Genomic DNA, 22,650 nt, shown 5'->3' on the forward strand with positions numbered 1-22,650 from the left:
TAAGTGGGGAAAAAAATAAACATTGTATTGTTAAGATTGTTGTATCATTGATTTTTAGGATGACTTGTATTGTTAGATTGTTGTCTTATTGATGTTTTGAATAACTTGTATTCTCAGTAATAGTTTGGATAACTTGTTCTGTTTTGTTATTGTCTCATTGATGCTATGGATAACTAATATTTTTTTCATTGTTGTTTGGTTCAAATTTTGGGTTATCTTTCCACTGTAAGTCCTGAATATGAATGAAATATTTGCAACTGGACAAAAGCAAACAATAAACAATCTTGACTCATAATCTCTTAATGTTAGAGCTTCTATTCTTTGGCATTGATAACCCAAGATCACAAAATATTTTTGAATATTTATTTACACATCATAGCACTGATCATAATTTATCAATAAATTAGTTATTTTACAATAATACTGTACAAAACATCACACAGATAACTTCCGTGTTACCATAACAACATAACAAACAGAATAGAAAGAAAGATTAAGTGGAAAAACAGAAAGAAAATTCATCTTACTAGAAATATTGCACACCACACGTATTGTCTCTTGCAATTATTTTTCAACATTTAAGCACTAGAACCTCTCCATTGTACAAATGCCTCTTTCACACTTACTCATGATTGTATGTACAATTGTCTCATCACACTTAATCATGATTGTACTATTGTCTCTTCACACTTAATCATAATCAAGATTGTCAATTATATATATATCTCATTTATCCTGTTAACACACAAAGTTCTCCATTCTACAAGTTGTCGTTGACACTTAATCAGGATTGTCATTTTAATGCATATATCATTTACCCTGTTAACACACAGAATTGCCCTATTTCATTCAAACAGAGTAAAAAATATCATAATACCCGTAAAAATCAATAAAAAATACATGCAGTTACTCATATAAAAAGTTCAAGTGTCATATCACAAATGAGTATTATAAATTAATGTCTAACCAATGTATTTTCTGAACACATAATGTCTATTGCACTGATCAGTGTTCTCTATAAAGTGGCAAGAGTGTGGATCTCGGATGTATCTTTCTGACGGAAACTTTCGCTGAAACGACGTAATTTCTTTGCTACTGCACGTTTGTTGTGTAGGTGAACCTCAGGTGACTGGATTGTGAAGAGCTTTTTCTTGGAGACTGGGTCACTATGAGTTGATGATGGTCTACGTAGTGGAGTAGATGTGATATTCTCTGCGCTCTTTGGTTTGTTGCGTCGGAAACGGAATAACTTCCAGATGGGTACAATGCTTTTCGGCTTCTTGAAGACTTGGTCCTCTTTTGATGACTTAGACTTATATGAGGATGGTGGTGCTGGTGGACCTAGTGGTTCTGGCTCGCTGACTGGGCTAGCTCTAGATGAGTAAGGTGAGTTGTTAGGAGCGAAGACACCTGTACTGCTGAGACTGTTAGGACTATCTGTGAGTAAAGAGTCACACATTGCCTGGGTGTTACGTGTATCATTGCTGGTTGGTGGACTTGTGTTACTGTTGCTCCCACTAGAACTAGACTTGCCAGGGATGGCTGGACGATCACCTAATGATGAAGAGTGAGTACTGGCTGATGAGTTGGGAACACTCTGTACGTTGTCATTCTCAGATAACATAACACTGACCATGTCTGGCATAGATGCACGACGGGCTTCAATGGAACTACCACTAGACTTGGTGTTCCCATTGAGGTCAGTTCTGGTACTTGTACGTGGCAGAGTTCTGGCCTTGTTGTAGAAGGTAACATCGTCATACAGACTGTCGCTGACTACATCTTGTCGTCGAGTAGTTGAGGCAATCATGGACATAGATTCGTTGTTGCAATTGGACTCTGCAAGACTTGTTCCACAACTGGATGGCAGGACCTTCTTTGGTGCAAGTGGTGGTTTACTGCTTAACCTGTTGATATTGCGGTAGTAGGACTCTTCTAGAGGAACATCATCAGAACTCTCTTTGATGGACCAACAGTAGACGCTTTCCATGTCATCAGAGTAAACTGAGTTTGGTCGACAAGATGATGAAGTTGGATCTTCAATCATGGTGGAGGATGCCCTTGGTATGGAACTACTACGATGCTTACTGCTACCGCTGCTGTGTGAAGATGGCGAGAAGTCTTCAATCATGGTAGATGATGCCTGAGGTATAGAAATGCTACGACGGCTGCCAGAGGAAGATGATGTACGGTTACGTTGAGCTCTGCTTATACGCTTGGTTCTGTGACGGCGTGGTGATGATGTTGAAGAATTAGAGCTGGTAGAACGTGTAGTAGAACGAGATGGTGGACCAAAACCTGGTGGTACGTACTCTTGCTCGCAGCCAACAACTTCTCTGGTGAAGATCTCTTCAGTAGCTGAGGCAGTCATGTTGTTTAGGTTAGCAACAGGAGTGTTGGTAAGTCTGGCTGTCAAGTTATCAATCTTACTCTGGCGGTCTATCGTGAAGTCACCATAATAGTGAAGCCTGGACAGAAGCTCTTCTTGACGATCATCAATATCTGGGACGCACTGGTTGTCATCTGATGAGTCTGACCCTGTTGACCTTGGGTAACCACTGGAACCGTTGCTAGCGTTACTAATGTCTGATGATGATGGCTCTGGTCGGTCGATGTTTGGAACCAAGTTGGAAGGTGATACTGGCTTAGGTGATGGAATATAGTTACTGTTGTTGTCGATGATTAATGTCATGGCTGAGTCATCATAGATGCTGTCACTACTGAGTGAGTTGATGGATACAAGAGGCCCCTGAAGCATCTTTTGGAGTAGAACATCTTCATCACAGGAAGTGGTATCTAGACAAGTGATGTGACTCCTGGTTGGTGTGTTACGTTGTAAGAATGATGGTGTTGGTGGGTTGCCCAATAGATGTCTGTTGACTGGGTACTCGGTAGGCTCTAAACCAACATCAGCTATAAGTGAGTTGAACTTCTGGTTGATGTCATCAATGTCAGTCTGCAAGGCATTCTCTTGGCGTTTAATGGCTAACTGTAATAAAAAAGAAAAAATTAAATAAGGTAATTCTACAATTGCTCTACATTTACAAATTGAATTGACTTTTTTTCGATTTTTTTTTTTGAAGTTTTGTATTATCTCCCTTTAATCAATAAGTAGGTATTTAGCATATGAATTGTATTATTCAGAGCTATGATCTTAAAATAAAATGCATTTTCTACATGCATACAGTCAATTACATAGGAATATCTATCTCTTTTTACTTTCTATTACAGATGTACATTATTTTTCCTCCTTGAAGTTGATGAAATATATTATCAAGTGTTCAAATTCAAATCTATCAGAAGATAAATTTATTTAATATTGTATGAGTAATCTCCCTTTGCCCATGTGACTCATCTTTCTCGTAATTTGAACTTTCATGAATGTTTAGATTGGATTGTTTCATATACATCTACACTATATGTTTCCTTAGATAACTAAGTAGCTAAACAAATCAATATGTTTTTATGCATCTTCTTGAAAAGTTTTAATATTTAAAAACATTGTTGAAGGCCATAGCCTATAATTGCTGATTCATTCACTTCATTTGAACTTAGGTGGATAGTTGTCTCATTAATTGGCAATCATACCACATCTCCTTATATTTTCATGACATAACATTGTTTTATATGCACAGTAAAACCTCAATATTTGCACCTTACTACTTACTTGTACTAAATTTGAATAAATTTGAATGAAGAAATAGGATTTTTCATTGCATAAAAAAACAAAAATAAAGACTAAGAAATTCCATAATATTCAAGGACAGCACCTTATCTATTCATATGTGACAAAAAATATAAAATATAAGTGCAAAATGGTCTTAAATTTGTAATTAAACAAGATTTGCAAAATTTTGTGATACAATGGCAATTTCTCTTTACAATTTCCAACATCTAAACTTCTGATACATTTTAACTAATATTAAATAAAATCTGAGGAAATTGAAAAACAAAAATTTTAATTTAAAGTGTAGACACATAAAAAAAATCATGAATGATAGAGGCTAAATATCATTTCAATTTCATGACAAAGGCAGTAGTAGTTACATGTAATTCTAGCTCCCAAAGATTGACTTATAGCCTTTTTGCAAACAAGAGCAGTTGCTCTTCCAAAAAATCTGGACAAAAGGTAATGGTATATTGAGGTTCTACTGTGCACAACACTTCCATATTTATAAGAATAGATAAAATTCTTACCATATCAGCTTGCAACATGAGGTACATCTCTTCGTGGTCAAGATGGTCAGAAACGTCGGACTCCATGCCTGTTTCCATCCAGTCTGAAATTAAAAATATACAGAACATTAATAATCAGATTAAAAAAATGTCATGTATTCTGAAATAAGGAAAAATGAAACATTGATAACTGGTACCCAGTTACTGGTACCCAAAGGTTCATCATAAAGTGATTGTTATCAGTAGGTTTAGTACTAAGTTACAAGAGTCTTAAAACCAGACTAGTCATAAAATTTCTTTGATTTGCACAGTGAGCAGAATGCACAAACGTCTGCAAGTCACAAATTTGTGAATTTCTGAAAACCTGCTCTATTTCATCTCTCTGTTAGTAATTCAGAGTAAACAATTTACACATTAATGTTTACAGTATACATTACTTGATTTTATACTCAATAAATTATAGTATTTATTGAAAGCAAACCAGAAGTCAGAATACTGAAGTCTTATTCATAACCCTGTAACATAATAGTGGACTTATTTACATTAAACGTTACAATAGCTGTCAATTTTCCCATGAATATTTTTTCATCTTGAAAAGAAAAATTACTGGTTTTATTCAACATTAATGGTTTTGGTCAAATTTTAATACACACCTTAAACTTGAGCATATAAATTAAAGGTTAAAAGTTATTAAAGTCTTTAGAATTTTTTTTTTCTTTTCAAGAAATATATACACTTATAACCATGAGTTTTTCATTTAATAACAATATATTCAAATTTACATACCAAAATAATTAACTAATCTTGGAGAAGATCCTAAAGAATCACTAGAGTAATCGTAGAGATACATATTCCTGTGCACTATTGTCAAAAGTTCAAAGTATTAAGATTCAAATAAGTGCCTAGTGAGTTTATATACCACAAAACGTTTTGACAATAATTTTATCCCCATCTGCTGTTCACAAGATCAACAGCTTGTATCAGTAACACCCTAAACTCTGAGGTTCATACCTTACAATCGCTCTAGTAAGTGTTTCCCATTAAGTTAACCTTACACTTTTGATCATTTTTTTAATTGACCACACTTATCATACAATCACAAGTGAACCCCTAATCCTATTAGGCGTGATATGGTCCATTAGGGTACCACACCCAAACCTTTCACCCTCTTTTTTAGTTAACAGTAAAGGTGTTTGCACAGTAATTGACAATATGCTAATGAGTGAAATACATTTCAATAGCAGGTGTTTGACTTCATTTGAATATTGTAGGTTTCGACTTTAAAAAAATGGTGTCTAGCCCCTGAGGACTTTTTTCTTAAAGTCTTTTTGTACCTTTTCCATTGAGAGTAGATATATTTACATAACAGTGTTTTGTATTTGTATAATACAACAAAAGAGGATAAGTGGAATTAGACCGGGTTGTCACAATTCTTTGTATTTTGCGGTAACTTTTCATTAAAACGTGTCATCAATTTTAAAACATTTTTCCTGTCTTTTGTCCTTATGTCCTGCCCCAAAATTGTAAAAATATGGCCCTCTTACAAATGTTGCTTTAATCTTAGACTAAATTGAATAAACAGTCTTTAGACCAAAACTACCTTTTTGGTAAACAGATGTTATATAAATATTCATTTAAAATAACATTTACATTTCTTAACAAATATTATGCAAGAAGTCAAAATTTAAAATTTTTACAAGTTTTCAATCTGTTAACATTTCAACCTTTTATGTTTTAAACTGATAACTAATAAATTAGTTTTTACACTCCATTAAACTAAAGCTACATTCATCAATGAAAATAATCCAGGTCAATTTGTTGTGGAATTTTGTCTGACGGTTGACTTCTAATTTAAATTTTAAATAAGCTACTAATTTGCATTGTAATCCCACTATAGTATTAGATGCTCAAAGCTAGGAGCACTTCCCGTGGCATGACAGTAAAAAATATTCATCGCTATGTATGGGACAGATGTCCAAAGGTGGTGCATCTTTTCAGCATATTTTAAGGGTGATTGAAATACTGAATGAAATTTTGACAATTCCATAGATTTCTTAACTATCTGACACTACAAAAATGAAATGCACACAGTATGCAGGAAATTGATCTAAATTCTAAACAGACAGTTTACACTTTTGCAGACATAAATATTTGCATGTTAATACAATTTCGAACTTTATATAGAAATAATTATATATTCCCTTAAAAAAACTATAAGAGTGCAAATTTATGGCACACGTTTGCTGTTCGCAATCCACAAAATTAAAACTCTTCCAATAATACATATACATGTATTTGCTTCAAATAAGATATTGCTTTAAAATAAAACATATACTTAAAAAAAAGATAAATAAATACCTGTGGCAACAGACTTCCAGTAAAGCATGTTGGTTATATAAATTTCAATTTCAAATCAAGGAATAAGAAGTGTGCCCTTTGAAAACTTTCTCAGGAATGAAAGTTCCACAGGTGTGCACAGGTAAAAGATGTTAATTTCTTCCCTTTCATCTTTAATTAGTTTATTAAATATTTATCTTTTTTCCAAACTCAGGGACTACTGATTCCACTGATAAAGTAATACACAGGTATTACTTTTAACAGCCCCCTGCTAACCACTTGCCTTTTAAGTCTGTTAATTTATTAATATACAGTTAGTTACTGATTGCTACTAATAAATTAAGTTTGACTAGGGTTTCTTAACTAACCAAAATATAAAATAGTGTTTTTTATTCGTTCTTTTTTTTTAATGGTCAATTTGCTTTAAAATAATTTTAACTGAAAACTAATAAATTTTATTTAAAAATTTGATTTAAAAAAATATTAAATATTCATTCACTTAAAAAAATTATTTCAAATACCTTGATTTTCCAGAAACAGAGGATCAAAGACATAGCTGAGAGTATGTCTCTCCAATAACTGATCTAGTAACATGGTTCCTTAAGATACTGTTAACAAACTAACTATGGAAGCAGGACAAGACATGACTTTATATTAAGTGAATCCACTTAAAAAGCTCTTAAAGTTGATAGATAGAGGACTGTTAAAAAAGCACTGTTTAATTCCAAATCAAAACAAAATCGTAGATAAAAATCTATTCTATTTTGATTGTAATCCATTCCAGGTGTTGAAAAACAACAGTTTTCAATTGTTTACCCATTATTGTGTTTATTCCGTAATTGGAACTTATCTAGCCATTAAAACATTTCTTGTTGATCTTTCGTTAAAAAGGACAAAACATCAATACCACTATCAATCAATATTCTATCCACTTCAATTAGAGATAAAAAGGTTGTAAACATTTGTATTTACATCTGAATGCAAAGTAAACGCTTTAAATCCTATTAAAAAGAATTGATCCAAAGTTTAATAATCCTGGTCCATTTTGGAAAGAAAGCTTCATGTTTGTTACAGACAAAAGAGGATTTTATGGTACCTGAACAATAAGTGTTGATAGTCTTCCACAATTGATAATTTCTAATGCAATTTCATGTTTTATTAAGACCATACTGATAACCACACTTTTCTAATTAGCCAATAACGAATGAATGTATTACGTTATTTCAAAGTGTGTCCAGACCACTGATAAGAACAAAAGAAAATTATTTATCCATAAAATCTATTAATTTTTCATGAATATTCAATGGTGAGAAAATCTGGCAAGTTAATTGCTTACAGTTGATATTAATTAACATATATATGAAATATGCCAATCAATTTTATAAGGGAGATAACTGGCCTTAGAACCAGGAAATAGTCCAGACTTGTAACATGTAAATAAGGGAGATAACTACTAGGAAATTGTCCAGACTTGTAAAACCTTTGTAGTTTTGGATTTGCTATCAATATTAATTCTTAAGATATTGTAATCTTTCGAATATGTTACAAGTTGCTTAAGGTAACCCTTAGATGAAAATACAATTTGCCCAGATTTTAACACCAAAATCATGAAAATCCCATTATCATAATGATTCTGATGATTAAGGATTTAAGCTTAATAAAAAGCTTTTTTTAAAGAGATAATCACCAGATTTACTTAATAAAAATGATAAATCCTTTCATATCTGATATTGTAAGTAGTATTTCTTGTCAATAACTGAACACAGGAAGTTTAAGAAAAAGGGGCAATTATTTTCAAATTGAATTGTCTGGGATTTTAGATTTTTTTATGTCCTGTTTTTGAAAGATTTTACTTTGGTCAGTGGGGTGTAAGATTAGCTAAAAATTGAGGTCATAAAACTGGACAAAAGCAATTACAATTTTCTAAATTCAAACATAGTTGTGTGTTGTGGCTATAAAACCTTTGAAAACATTTTTATGACTTAATAAAAATGTTCAAATTATTTGATTTAAAAGTTGTTTCTTTTCTATCTTATTGAATTCATTTCAATAATTGAATAAATACAAAAGTGGTATATAGTCTGTTTTAATAGATGTCAAAGAAGTGGTCATGAAGCTTTGAAAACAGAAACACCCCAACTCAAATATATTGTATTAACACAATTTTTTCAAAATAGAATTCAAGAAATACATTTGAAGTTCACTCTTTTGGGCATAAGTTAAATAAAGAAAAGAGCCAACTTAAAATAAGATGTGGTAAGATAGCAATGAGACAATAAGTACATGTATTACACCCTAAAACCCTCTCATTTTATCCTTGGTCATAAAGTCTTCACCAACATTTCACACAACTGTTTACATTGTAATATTTCGAGATATTAAGATCTTCATCAACAAGATACAAATAATCTTGTTCATACCAAATATTATGAGAAAATTGCAATATAAGAGAGTAGTTTAATCCAGTCATATTAATCAGATTGGCCCAAATCAAACAAACATTTAAATCAGATGTGGTCAATTCTTATGTTCAATAGTGACATTGACATTAGAGAATGTGTGAAATACTTGGGTCACTGTGAAAATGTGGCATGTCCTGGGAAAAAGGGGAGGTCAATACTATTACTTTACAATTAATTACAATTTTTGGTATTACTAACTAGTCAATATATGTAGGCATAACATATCAATCACAAAAAAAAACCAGTCAAAAGTTTTATCTTACATTGTACATTCTCCTATTTACTTTTAATTGTGAGTTGACTAATCCAAATTAAAAAGGGGGAGGTTAATTAGATACTAACAAAAAACCTTGGTAAAACCTGTCGTATTGTCATGTTCAATTCTTATTTCTTAACTCACAAAAAGCTAAGAACTTTCATTAAAAATTAATCCTTACTTATTTCCAGTACAACCTGTTATCCTTATCACATGACGTCAATAAAATTTAAAACAAAACCTACCCAACCTTTTGAGAGACAAGAAACCATAGTATTGTACAATGCGCTTGTATACTTTTCTTCATTACAATAAAGCAAAAAACTTCCTTCATCATAGAAGACTGAACACTCTTCCTCGTCACAATAAAATAAAAGCCAATTCTTCACACGACTAAAACAGCCTTCTTCATCAATTGCAGGTAACATTTTCAATCACAATGAACTTGAATACAGGATTGTCATTCTATTTATAAGCTAGTATTTTTACTCATTGGAGGAGTAATTTTGAGAAAAAAATCTCAGGCAATTATCAGTTAAGTGACATTCTTTTTAACACTCTATTACATTGTAACAATGCTAATTTACTTAAAATACATGTATATTTTCATAAATCAATGAATTAATTAGCATACAAAAAGTAAATTGATATACTTAATATACCCCAAGGTTGATAACAATTGGATTAAATCAAATAAATTGTAATTTTCTACTTGTTTTACTCATAAACATGCTATAATTACCAGTGATTGACAGTTCTAATATTTCTTGTCATATTATTGTATGTTTATGTTTTTTTTCTTTCTAGTTAACATCAATATTATCTATCAACAACAACTATTATAATTTGTCTACATATCTATAAATTACCTACTTATATCTAATCCATCATACATATGATATCCAATCTTTAGAAATTATCTCCCCTTTTTCTTAAGAACTGATTTATCCAGTGACTTATCTAAATGCAAGTTAGACTTATTTAAATTTTAACCTTTTTTAAAATTTGTGTTACCATCACATGTCATATTTCTGATGTCATGTTTTTGACATTGAAGAAATAGCTCTCTTCCCAAGCTGTGAAACTTCCATATTGAAACATCCTAATTAAAATTTTCTTTGATTAATCAACTAAAAATGACATTTTATTTTAGAAATATGATAGTTGTAAAAGCTTGAATACTAATGAGGATAAAGTTATAATCTGTCTTTTCTGTAAATATTTTGACCAATGACACTTTTGTTGACCAATCTTCAATGAAAACAATAAGATTATTACCCCTATTTTATGACAGGGCTAAGACAAGTAAAGCAGTTTTATACCTTGTTTTACAAGTATAAACACAAAGATTTTTATCTCCAAACAAAGAAACAACATAACATGTTTACTAATTTTTGATTTTTATGAGAATACATTTTATTGTGTTTCATGGTCAAATTTAATAAGACATAAATAACCAAAGGCTTGTTAAAGAATGTTTTATGCCAAATTTTACCTTAAAAAAATTCCAACTTAATACTTTTATAATCAAAATACTTTGTTTTAATTGAAACATTTCACCTAATAAATGTACATTCTAATTTGATCCTATCTTTTACAATTATACATTTCTATTTTAAGTCGATTCAATGCAGTAACCCCAAGTTTTCAACATAAATTTTTCAAAAATTTTAACTCACCATTAAATTGTTCAGACTCTTGTTGTCCACACATAATAACCTCTTACTAATGATCCCAAAATGATCATAAGAAGGCAATGTTTGATCCCATATCAAATCATAATGTCAAAATCATAATTTCCACATCAAAACTGTTACAAACATATGCAAACACTTGTATCACTTCACTTTGTTACAGAATTTTTACTCTCACATCAAAAACGATATTGACATTGTTATGGTCTTTCGAAATATTTAATGAGTGTAGTGGTCACTCAGCACACTGACCATTGGTGTGTGTCTTATCTGCCAAGTCTGTAGAGTAGAAATCCTCAAACAAAACTCCCTAGACAGTTCAATTATGTTTAGAATGTTATCAATTTATGCAAGTATTCCTTATAATTCCATATTTTGATATCACATTAAATCAGTAGCTGTTTTTTGTTTACATGTAAACAAAATATGATATGGTTTTCAAATAAAGAAGACCATGTATGCTATTAGTTTCTTAATCACAATAAATAGAAGGGCATCTTGACACATGCCACTTAGAGGTAACCGAGGGATTAAGAAATTTTAATGATGTTTGAATATTATTGTCTTCAATTTAAACTTATTAAAATATTGCTCCTACTATCTATCCTTCTTTTTATTTATTAAACTTTATTTTATCAACTTTAAATTATTTATTTTCAATATTTCCTCCTTTACAGACCCCCTTTTTGTCCAATTACAACAAAGTGGTGTCAATTTTTGTGTGTAAATTGATTTATGCTGACCATTGATTGATGACCACCTGGAGATTTTGACCAATGGTTTTACTGATCAATAAAGAGAAATCATTAAAGAAAAAAAATCTATCTTAAAAAACACAATTTAGAATAAGATTCTTCACTTTTCTTTAAATTTTATAAAAAATACATATATTTTTAAACATATGAATTTATTTATCAATTAAAATATAGAAGAAAATTTCTGAATTTTGAGTTATCTCCCTTTTTAAACAGGAAATGATTAAATGTATGCACACTATTATATTTGTTAAAGTGTTAGTTTTTTATTAGTTTTTATATTTATCCAAATGGGCTTAAAGTGGTGTCTATATCCAGATATTATTTAAATACTAATTGATTTAAGAGACAGGTGTTATACAACTTCAAAGTACAGGAAATGGGCTTTACATTAAATATGTAAAACCTTTTTTCTTTTTTTGATGGATAATATTTAAAGTAAAAAAAAGTCCCCCATAACCAGTATTTAAAAGTGGTTTTAAATTTTGACCCACACCCATACTTTAATGAGAATTTGTTTTGAACTTGTCTCCTCATAAACTGTTTCTCATAAAGCTTTATGAATTATTATACAACTTTTTATTCAACATTTAACAATATGGATTTATCCTTCTTTTCCCTAAATGCCACTTAACCTATGATTTAAAGATATTGGAAAATCACTCGAAATTTACCTGAAAAATATGATGGCTACATATTACAACATATTTTCTTTTCGAAAGAAAGTATAACTTCATTTAATGAGGCGACAACAAATACTATTACATTAACACAAAAGACAAAGAGGTGATGTTATTTAACCTTTCAGTTCAGATTTCACAGTTGGTTTGGTTTAAGAAAAGTAATAGGCTAAGCTGTAAACAATTTTTGTCTAATTTTCTGATCTTTTCACAAGATAAAGAACCCTAATTCAATTTAACTCCTTGTGGAGAAATTTCATCCCCCAATTAAATAGTAGGTAGATATAAATTATCTTTAAATGAATGTGACCCCATTCTTACAAACTATCATTAAATGCTGATTTGCTTTCACAGTAAATGTGAGAAAAATTACTCTTAGATAACAAATTAAATATAGTAGAATTTGGTATTCTTATATAACCTACTTGACCACATGGCCTGGAAAGTTTTATATAATCACATTTATAATTGGATAATAACCATGGTCTAAATTATCAACAGCAACACTAAATTAATTTCAAGAAAGAATGCAATAGAAAAACAGCAACATTTACAGAAAGGTGATGAAAGAGTTTGAATGCTGCTTTGTGTCCGGTCCTGCAGGGAACCACTATTAGGAGGACTAATCCCCAGACACTGTTCTCTTTAAATGAATCAGAACATTAATCAACAACAAGTTAAATGCATAATTACTTGCAATTCAACAAAATTTTCCACTTTTCAACTTCCAAGATAAAAACCTATTCATCCTGATTCCGACAGAAGATATAAATTTTTTGCCAAAAAGAAAAGAAAAAGACAATAATGGGATAAATGAAATTCTGTGGACATGTAGTCTATTGAAGATGGTTTCATATTTACTAGAAAGAAAGCTAACAGAAATCATTAACTTTAGACAGACTACTTTTCAGTGTATTTAATCTAAATGATATTCACAAATCACAATCAGATTTATTTTTTTTACTTTATTATTTAAAAAGAACCATGAAATGTAATCCACAAACAAATCTTCTCTATTTTTCATTCATAAAAAAGCCGCCTCTTTTCCCAACCCTACAATTTTCTATTTGAATTTCTATCATTAAAAAAACTCCCATCTTTTTGAGGCAGACAATAACTTTCCACCTGATAGTTTTGGAATTTTCTATAAAACTATGAATGGAAAAGAGTTAATTAACAAAATATAAACTTTTCACCCTTAAGCATGGTGACTTTGAATGTGCTTAGGACCAGAGGTATGATTATCTCCCCTTGAAAATACTAAATTATTGTTTAGAGTGAAAATTTGACAAGCGTCATGTAGATCTGTTACATTTATACAAATATTACTCAGTAGGTCAAAGTCAAACACATAATAGCCACATCTCCTACTGATCTAAAATTCATAAAAACACTTTTTTCTATTAGTATTTTGGAAAAATAGATATCACTATGGGGTTCTATTATATTGAGTATTTTAACACCACCTGTATTCAAACCCCCTACCATAGATATCATAAGAACTTCTTACTGAATAACAAAAAAAAGATACAATAACACAGACAACCAGCTGTGATAATAAATCTTCCAATTTCAAACCACATAGTCTCCTATATAAAAACCTAGCATGAAATAGAGAATTACATGTTTTTACGGATGAGACAATTCTTATAAGTACTCTCGTGGATTCTGTCACAATGTCCACTTCAGAATGCCATCACATCGGTGGTCGTGTCCACTCAGAAAGGATATTAGGTCCATTCCTTTACAGGTGTTAGGTATATTTCAATAGGTTTTAAGTAAAGGTTGGATATCTAATTCAATTTATTTGAATTTTTTATTATAATTTAACTTTAAATCACTATGTTTAAAATATATACAGAAAAAGCATACATGGTTCTTAATCCTACATCTTTATTCCTAGCCACTTCACTTGACCGTTTAGACAATTTAAGTTATTCAGCATCCCAGCATATTCTTGTACATATCATATCATGAAATCTAGAAATGTTATCATCATGGAGAAACTGCAAGACCTTCCCACTTTTTAATTTTTAAACGAACTCTCATTAAATACCATTTTTAAACAATAATGAATTAATAAACATTTTGAATACTGTATTTTTTTCTTCCAAAATATTATTACAATGGATAGGAATTTAAAAATGAACAAATATTTACCTCTAATAGCCATTTTAACTATGGATTTTCTCTCTAGAAAGCAAACCATTCCAAACTCTGTCTAGTAAATATTTTCTCCATGTACATTTAACTGTATTCCTTGTCAAACTAAACATGGTTTTCACAATTTTTCAAAAAAAGATAGAAATCTTAACTTTCTTGCTGAAGGCTGTTACACTTTGAAATCTTTTACATGAGGCACAAACAGGGAACATTACTAGTTCATTCTATTTTTAATCTATTTGTATTTTTTGGGAATTCAATATTTCTTCAACATTAAAAGATAATTAATAATGCAATGATTTTGAAATGTCTTGTGTAATTTTGTAGTTATTCTTATATAAATGCACCCTTGAAGTGCCTCTCTCCTAGAAAAAGCAGGGATAAATCTTAAAGTTGGGATAAAGGTGTAAAGAATTGTACCCCAGGTAGATACAATCTATGGGATGACATGGTTAGATCCCCAGGGTCAGGATAACAAAAGAAAATTTACAGAATTCAACATTGAAAGACAGTAACAATTTAAACAAACTTAAATTTATCTGATATAAAAATCTGTTTGAAGTCTGGTCTTCAATTGTTAAATAAAATAAAAATACATGATGTAAAAACACTTCCTATGAAAGGTAACAATCAAAACACTGTTAAAGTTCACAATCACTCCTACACTAGAAACACCAAATATTTCAGCTTTTTTATTGATGTAATAACACTAATTAAAAATAAATGAAAATATATATTATATCTTTTGATTACTAAGTAAGCAAAAAAATCACTGATATAAAAAAATGGTCAAGAAATGAACATTATAATTTTAACCCGAATAAAAACCATGCACCCTTCAACTTTCTTAATAAAAATCTAAAATTTCTGTCTTGAGGTAAAGTCATTCTATCATTAAAATGGATTTATTATAATTCTCTTTCTTTATTGATTGACATGAAAACCAAGTACTAGATATACTGCACCAAAGTTGCCACAACCAAAGATACTGTTTTAATAGCAAACAAATGCATAGTCCCTTTTAATGATTTTCAGACTGCTAGTCCCTTTTACAGATTTCAAATTGCTAGTCCCTTTTACAAATTTCATAATAATACAGTATAGATTTTACAACTTACACAATAAACCCCCTTATCAATAGTGTTTGACTTTTATATCAAATTAACATGCGAGTAGCTATTTAATGTCCCATTATAAAATGAAGTCAAACAATACCAAGTGCAATACAACTTTTGTTTGTTATTATTGGGGTGCTTAAGCATGCCAATTTCGTCCATTTACAAATATTACGAATCAATGAGCTAAATTTGCACCTGTCTGCTAAATTTACCAATGCAATTGTCGAAATTCCATTTACAGGTACAGACTTTTAGTATTGTCACCCAAATTAAAGATTACAGACAATTTAAGTGGCCGTTTCATTCCATGATCTGTCCACCTCCCCATGGTCTTCTAATACAAATATAAGACAGACACGAGACCACTGATCACCTAGATACCTGTTTATGGACGTTACCCTTTTAATGATTCAATAATTTGCCATCTGCACTTCCTATTTCATCATTCAAGTGAATCTTTCCATTAAAAGGGTTAAACAGGACATCAATAAGTTGGAGAAAAATTTTAATGGTCAATCAATGAAGTATTTTAAATCTTGATTAGAAAAAAAAATTAACTAATTTTTCGGCTTTTAATTCTTTTCTCACATATATGACTGCAGCTGTCTTTTTTGTTTAAATGTTTGCTGACAATGTTTGAACTGTTAATCATGTAACAAATGCCTAACCTCATGTTTGTTTAAATTGTCATCTTTATATATGTTCTGAATGCCAGACTCTCTTGCTATTGATCAAATTTTATGAAGCAATCGCATTACACAAAATGTTAGGCTTGAATGTGTCAATAGGTAAAATTCTTTCTACTAACATTGAATAAGTGGATTGACAATGGCAGATTTTTAAGTGAAAAGATAAAGACCTCGTTTAGTTCTTCTCTATGTATTATTTTGTCAACACTTAAATTTACCTTTTTTTTTTACCATTATGATCAATTATAATTTAATTTCCTGTCAGTGCAACAAAATGATCAATATGCACAAGACTGCACACCTGCAGCAGGTGGTCCTTGTTTTACATATGCAAATGATTTACCATGGATAAACCTTAAGATAGATCAGAATAAACAGGTGAAGGCACAAGAGTTAACCATGTAGAAAACGAAATAATACAGCGTGGAATCAATTACAATCAAATTCAATTGATCTTTAAAAATTGAAATACAAATTGGGAGCATCAAATTTATCTATTCTGTCAATGGTTTTAGCTAATGGCTTGTACTAATAGAAATTTCCAAATCTGATATTGTACAAACTGTCAGATTCAACGATTTATGGCGTTTCCCTAAAGTCAATTTTAATTCTTAAGCAAAAATTTACTTTGATACTCAAAATTCTAAACAGGAAATGATGAACTCTGACTATCTACTCTATTTCATTTAAACATGAAAAATGTTTTTGTTTTCATGTTTATTTTACGGACTTTTAAGTATGGTCTTTCAAACAATTCTGCTACATTATGGGAATGTACAAGTGTTAAGCAAAGTAACTTCAATTAGTATGTAAACAAATGTAGAGGGTCAGTTTATTGTTAAATATTTAAGCAGTTGTGAGTAGGCCATTGAAAGACTGTAAGCTTATTTACAAGTCAAAAAACTTTTAAAATCTAGTCTTGAATTGTACATTTGGAAGTGTTTTTGGCAAATATGTAAATAATTGCAAAGGGTAAATTAATTCATTATTTATTCAGCATTGATGAAAAATATTCAATTTCAATGATGACCCCCACCCCGTGCCTAGTGACATCAACCATGAAACAAGCATCACGCTGGGTACAGCATGCCATGTAGTAACACTAATCTAATGATAACATATCACTACTGTTTTAAGTTTTCCCAAACCATGCTGTGTATACAAACATTGCTAACTGATAGAACCATTTTGTTTCAGATTTATTTTCACACCCTCATCATGTAAATTAGCATGGGAACAGTTATTTTGAGATTTTACAACCTGACATTAATATGAGAATTAAACCATGGACTGTTAACTTTTGATGTGTTCTTTCCCTTTAATTAATTAGTATTGATATGTGAACAGGGAAACAGTTGCTGAAACCAGATGTCATTAATTGGTATCTGTATCATTTTTGAATTTCTGAAAGATGGCCTACTGTTTTATGGTCTACATAACAGATTTGAGCATGCAATTAATTAGTTAATAAAAGGAGACATTATTCAATAGATAATGTTGTTGTCAAACAAATTCCATTTCCTTGTTTTTCAAATTTTAAATTTTCTGTTGCCTACAAAAATCAAGAAAAAAGGGGGGATATAAACTTAATTGTATCTTACATACCAATATCAAGATACATTCCTTTAAAACTTTCTCTCAAAATAAAAATATCCCTCATTAAAGATTTTTCACACTTAAAAAGTGTGCTCTCATTTCAACAGTTTTTCTCAAAGTGACAAATTTTGTCACCAAGCATGTGTCACTCAACATGTCAAATGCTTCTAAGACCAAAACACTATTTTCACCTCTTAATCTAATTATCTGACCTTTGATCAATTACCTGCACTTAATTTTTTACCTGTTGAAAGGTGTATTGAAACTTCTGATGTTGAAAAAGGTAAATTTTGAGGAGTTATGACAGTCGTCCATCAAAATGTTTTAAAGTAATGACATGGTTTTCAAGGTTGATTTGGCTAATGTTTCACTTTCTGGGATATTAAATTTAAAGGGGTGGCTATTCTATTGTGAATTTATTTCAATAAAGTGAATGTCTTGTTATTTTCTCTTTCATTTCAAGCTAATTTTTGAAACAGAAACACAACCCCATTCACCTGGAAATAATAAAAAGTTCATTGTCAGTTTTTTATTGGCAAAAATACTAAAATTACTTGACCACAAGTCTCATATTAATTTTAACGTCTTTTTAACTCAAACCACTTCTTAAACGAACTTATTTCAAATGATGCATAGAAAACTTGAAGAGCAGCAAAAAAATGTTAATCAACAAAACCTGAGGCTCCAAAGCTTCAGATTTTGGTTTATGAGGTCTTGAGACATATCTTTTTGGTAAAAAGTGTATAAGGTATCATAAATATGTCCATGTGCATGTAACTTATGAGAACCCCCAGGAAAATTCAAAATTTAGTTTTCTAATATTGTGCTATGACAGAACTACTGATTACATAAGAGATAAGTTTTTAACCCATTAAAATTGTCACCCATTACATAAATCTGATCCATCAAACTTTATTTACTACTGTTTAGATTGATATATCAAATTGGAATACTGTTACTGACATGACAGTTTTATTTGAATTTAATTTGAATTGAATTGTGAAAAATAACAGACAATTTATCAAACTTTCTTGACATTTTTTATACCACTGATGTATAAGGGTATACAATGTACTTGATTGAAAATACTCTCACAATATCTAATAAAAAATTAATTTTCAAATTGATTGAAGAGTTATATTATAATAAATAATTTTTATTTTTTATTTTTTTTCAAAAGATTTTCATGTTGGATCTATATGGATATAAATCATTATTAATAAATAAATGCAATAATAAAAGCTAAAATTGAATAAGTATAAAACATTCAATTAATAAATGAATAAAATAAATAAAATAAATAAAATAAAACTTACAAGCTATAGTTTGATGCATAGTAGACAAGTTGCATATCTTGAACTGCATAAGGCCGGATAACCTTTGACACCACAAACAGTTGCTAATGTTTTTTTTCAAAGTTCACAAAACACTAATGTCCTTGTTTTCTAGTATAATATGTCCTTGTATGATATAAGGTCCTTATGGATTAATTCACCAGTCAATTCTTTGAAGTTATAATATTATAAGATAAGGTGTTCACGTTAAGGATGCTAAAGTCAAACTACATCCTTGTTTAGAAAACTGTCCTTATATATAAAACCACAGCTTGGGTCAGGTTTAGAAACTGACCATAGAAAAGTCAAATACTAAAAACTTGTTTTGATTACAGTCAACTTTCACTACACAAAATATACTCTAGCTTGCTGGTTTCAGCTCAGGGCTAAAATGATATACAAACACTGTAATCTGGGTTCTTTTGTTCTCACAGGTCATGTGACATCAAAATGCATCAAGGTGTAAAAATGTAAACAATGAAGTGTGCTTAAAATTGCTCATCCATGACATTCAAGTTTGAATTTAGCAGAAAAAATAAATTCTGTTCTCTGATTGGTCAGTTAAATTTTGATTGACAGATTAATTTTATCTTTGATTTTTACCTGTTCAAGTAATCACATGCTTTTTTACCTGTAATCTTTATAATGAAATTGAAACAATTGAATATGATATTTAAAAAAAAATAATTTTTGTAAGAATTTATTCTATACCATAATTAATATTTAATAGCAAAACAAAGAGTGTCATATATTTTCAAATTTTATTATTAGTAATTGAATGAAAACTATACAATTTAAATTGAAATTCGTAAAAATGGTAAATATTTGTCCAACATGCAGATAGTACAAAAAAAGAAATAAAACTTTTTCACAGGGTAAACTCAAACAATACATTTTTTTTTATATCAGATTGGACTGTGATCATCAAACTCTTCCTCATAAGCATCTGATTTATTGTAGTCTTTTAAAGCAAATAAAATAAGTTGTTGAATGCTTTTTTTCATTCGTTAATTCAGTTTTATTGTTTTGCTTCACATTTTCTTGGAAAGATTGTAGATCTTTTTTTCTTCCCACTTTCAAAAAGTGAAAAATAGTTTTATTGCATGATGCTTAGGTTTAAGTCTTTTTTACTTATGATATGGACAGGAAAACTATATGTGCATGTTGCTATATAACTTATGTTAACCCCTCCCTAACTATCAGATTTAGCAAACATTTTCAAGTTTAGGGAAAATTAAAAATTGGTGTCACAACTGCATCAAAACTCATCTTAATTAGAATTGTTTCAATTCTCTGAAATAATCATCAAAGATTGCAAAATGCGAAGGACTTTAAAATTATACAATTTCATATCATTTCATATAGCAAGCTATGACTAGACTAGAGATGGTGTCCTGTTGATTGGTCTTTATTTAAATTTAACACTTTTTCTATCTATTCTTAACACCTCATTAAAATAAATCCTATAAGGAAGACAATGATGAATTTATTAGACAAAAACAGTAAAAATAATTGTAGCTTTACAAAATTAAGGATCTATTTCTAATCTTTGTCCAGACAGACTTTTACAGTTAGTCTATAATGATTTTATGATGGGCACACTTCTTTCATTGCAATAAAAACACCAATCAAGCTAATTACAAGTATGTGTTAGATCGGTTCATTCCCTCTATTCCCACTTTTTATAAATCTGGTAAGAAAAGGTAAAATTTCATGTGGGAATAGAAGGAAAACTTGTGCAAACAAAGGATTATACTGTACAAACATTTTTTTAATCAACTGTTAATTGACCAGTTTTTTTTTTTATTAGAACAGGTAATTAGTTATTTTTGCATCTGTTTACTAAATTCTGGTTTTTTTTTAAACAAGATAAATAATGAAGTAAAGTTAACAGTTTTCACCCATTATTTTATATCTTTGATAATTGGTCCAAGTAATTATATTTTAAAGTATACTTTTATTCCACATCTTAAGCCAACAGGAATCACCAAAAGCATTAAATTATCATTTATTTAAAGTTACTTTGGAGTTTGAGAAATATTTATTTTGGATGACCGGTAGATATCCTATTTCTTAAATATGGAACTTTGAACATGAAATCTCCAATAGAAACTGGAAGATGGCAAAGCATAGAAAGAGAAAACAGAAAATGTGTATTGTGTAATTCAGATGCCATTGGTGATGAATACCATTACATTTTTAATTGTTCAGCTTTCGATAATTGTAGAAAACAATGTATTGCATTTTACAATTATTATTATAGAAATAGAACAAACACATTGAAGTTTTATGACTTAATGATCATGAATTCCCCAAAATGTACAGAACTGAACGAACTTTGTAAACTTATTAAGGAGATCAATAACAAATTGAACTTTTCTGGGTGAACAATTGTGAATGCCTCTATCTACTTTCATACATTATTTATTTATGTAATTGTATTGAAATATGTATAATTATCTCTATACCTTTCTGTAATTTGGTTTGTGAGAATAAAGATATATATATACATATAAGATTATACTTGGTTATAATATTATTTATATCATGATTTATTAGTAAAGCAGACAATTTTTTAAAGTTACAATTCAAAGATTTAAAAATAAATCTGACTCCAATCTATTTATCATAATTTTTCTCTATTTTTAAGTATCAATTTGATGAAAAAAGAAACATATTACAAATAAACAAGGTATTATACCTAAACAGTGTACCAAATATGTTATGCTTTAAAAAAAAATACAGGGAAATCTTAGGTGAAATTCTAATTAACCCTGATTGTTATAAAAACAAATTATCTATCAAAACATCTATTGTTATTTGCAAGTGGGAATAGAAGGAATATTATTTTTAAAAAGTGGGAATAGGAGGAAGACACCGTTAGATCAAAGGGTAAGGTAACAAAAGAAAAACACCTATACTCAGGTAGGAAGGCACAAGCCCTGACTAGACCAGGACCATCTTCCTGGCTTCACAATTATTGTTGTGAAAACAATGATCATAGTAATACACATAGAGTAGATAGTGCCAACACATTAATAAAAATCCTGTTTTTCAAAAACTCGTAGAACTAAGGAAAATTCTTGCATTAAAAACCGATTTTTTTTTATTTACAGTAAAGAGCATGAAATTATCAACTTGTACAAACATTACAGATTATTAAAAGATTTTCAATCAGAAAAAAAAGGTTTCAAATCATTATCAATAGTTTTTATATGGAAACCCTGCAACTATTGTGTCTCTGGGTGTTATAAATGGATAGAACAGAAAATCTGCTATATTATCTGTCCTATCCCTAAGCTTTGTCAAAATTTTATGGGGTTTAACAAAATGGGAACAAACTATTGAAGAAATAAAAAAGTCAGCGACCCAAATACCATAAAAAAAAAG

General features: G+C 29.9%; 1 protein-coding gene across 11 annotated transcripts in view; it reads right to left on the reverse strand.

Annotated features, from left to right (window-relative positions):
• Positions 1-349: 349 nt before the first annotated feature.
• The window catches only part of LOC139485498 (serine-rich adhesin for platelets-like), a 50,261-nt gene continuing 27,960 nt past the window's right edge, over positions 350-22,650 (reverse strand). For 8 of the 11 annotated variants that reach the window (XM_071270019.1, XM_071270020.1, XM_071270016.1 and 5 more), the window contains 2 exons: positions 4,198-4,280; positions 350-2,989 (listed from right to left, as the gene is read on the reverse strand). In XM_071270019.1, the coding sequence (XP_071126120.1) occupies positions 1,016-2,989; positions 4,198-4,280 (2,057 nt within the window). In that variant the 3' untranslated portion in view covers positions 350-1,015. Of the gene's footprint in view, positions 2,990-4,197; positions 4,281-10,910; positions 11,353-14,520; positions 14,571-19,242; positions 19,670-22,650 lie in introns of those variants that run through there. The other 3 variants (XM_071270027.1, XM_071270024.1, XM_071270026.1) reach the window with 3 other exon arrangements.

The sequence above is a fragment of the Mytilus edulis genome, chromosome 8 (genome assembly GCF_963676685.1).
Source record: "Mytilus edulis chromosome 8, xbMytEdul2.2, whole genome shotgun sequence".
NCBI classification, from domain to species: Eukaryota; Metazoa; Mollusca; class Bivalvia; order Mytilida; family Mytilidae; genus Mytilus; species Mytilus edulis.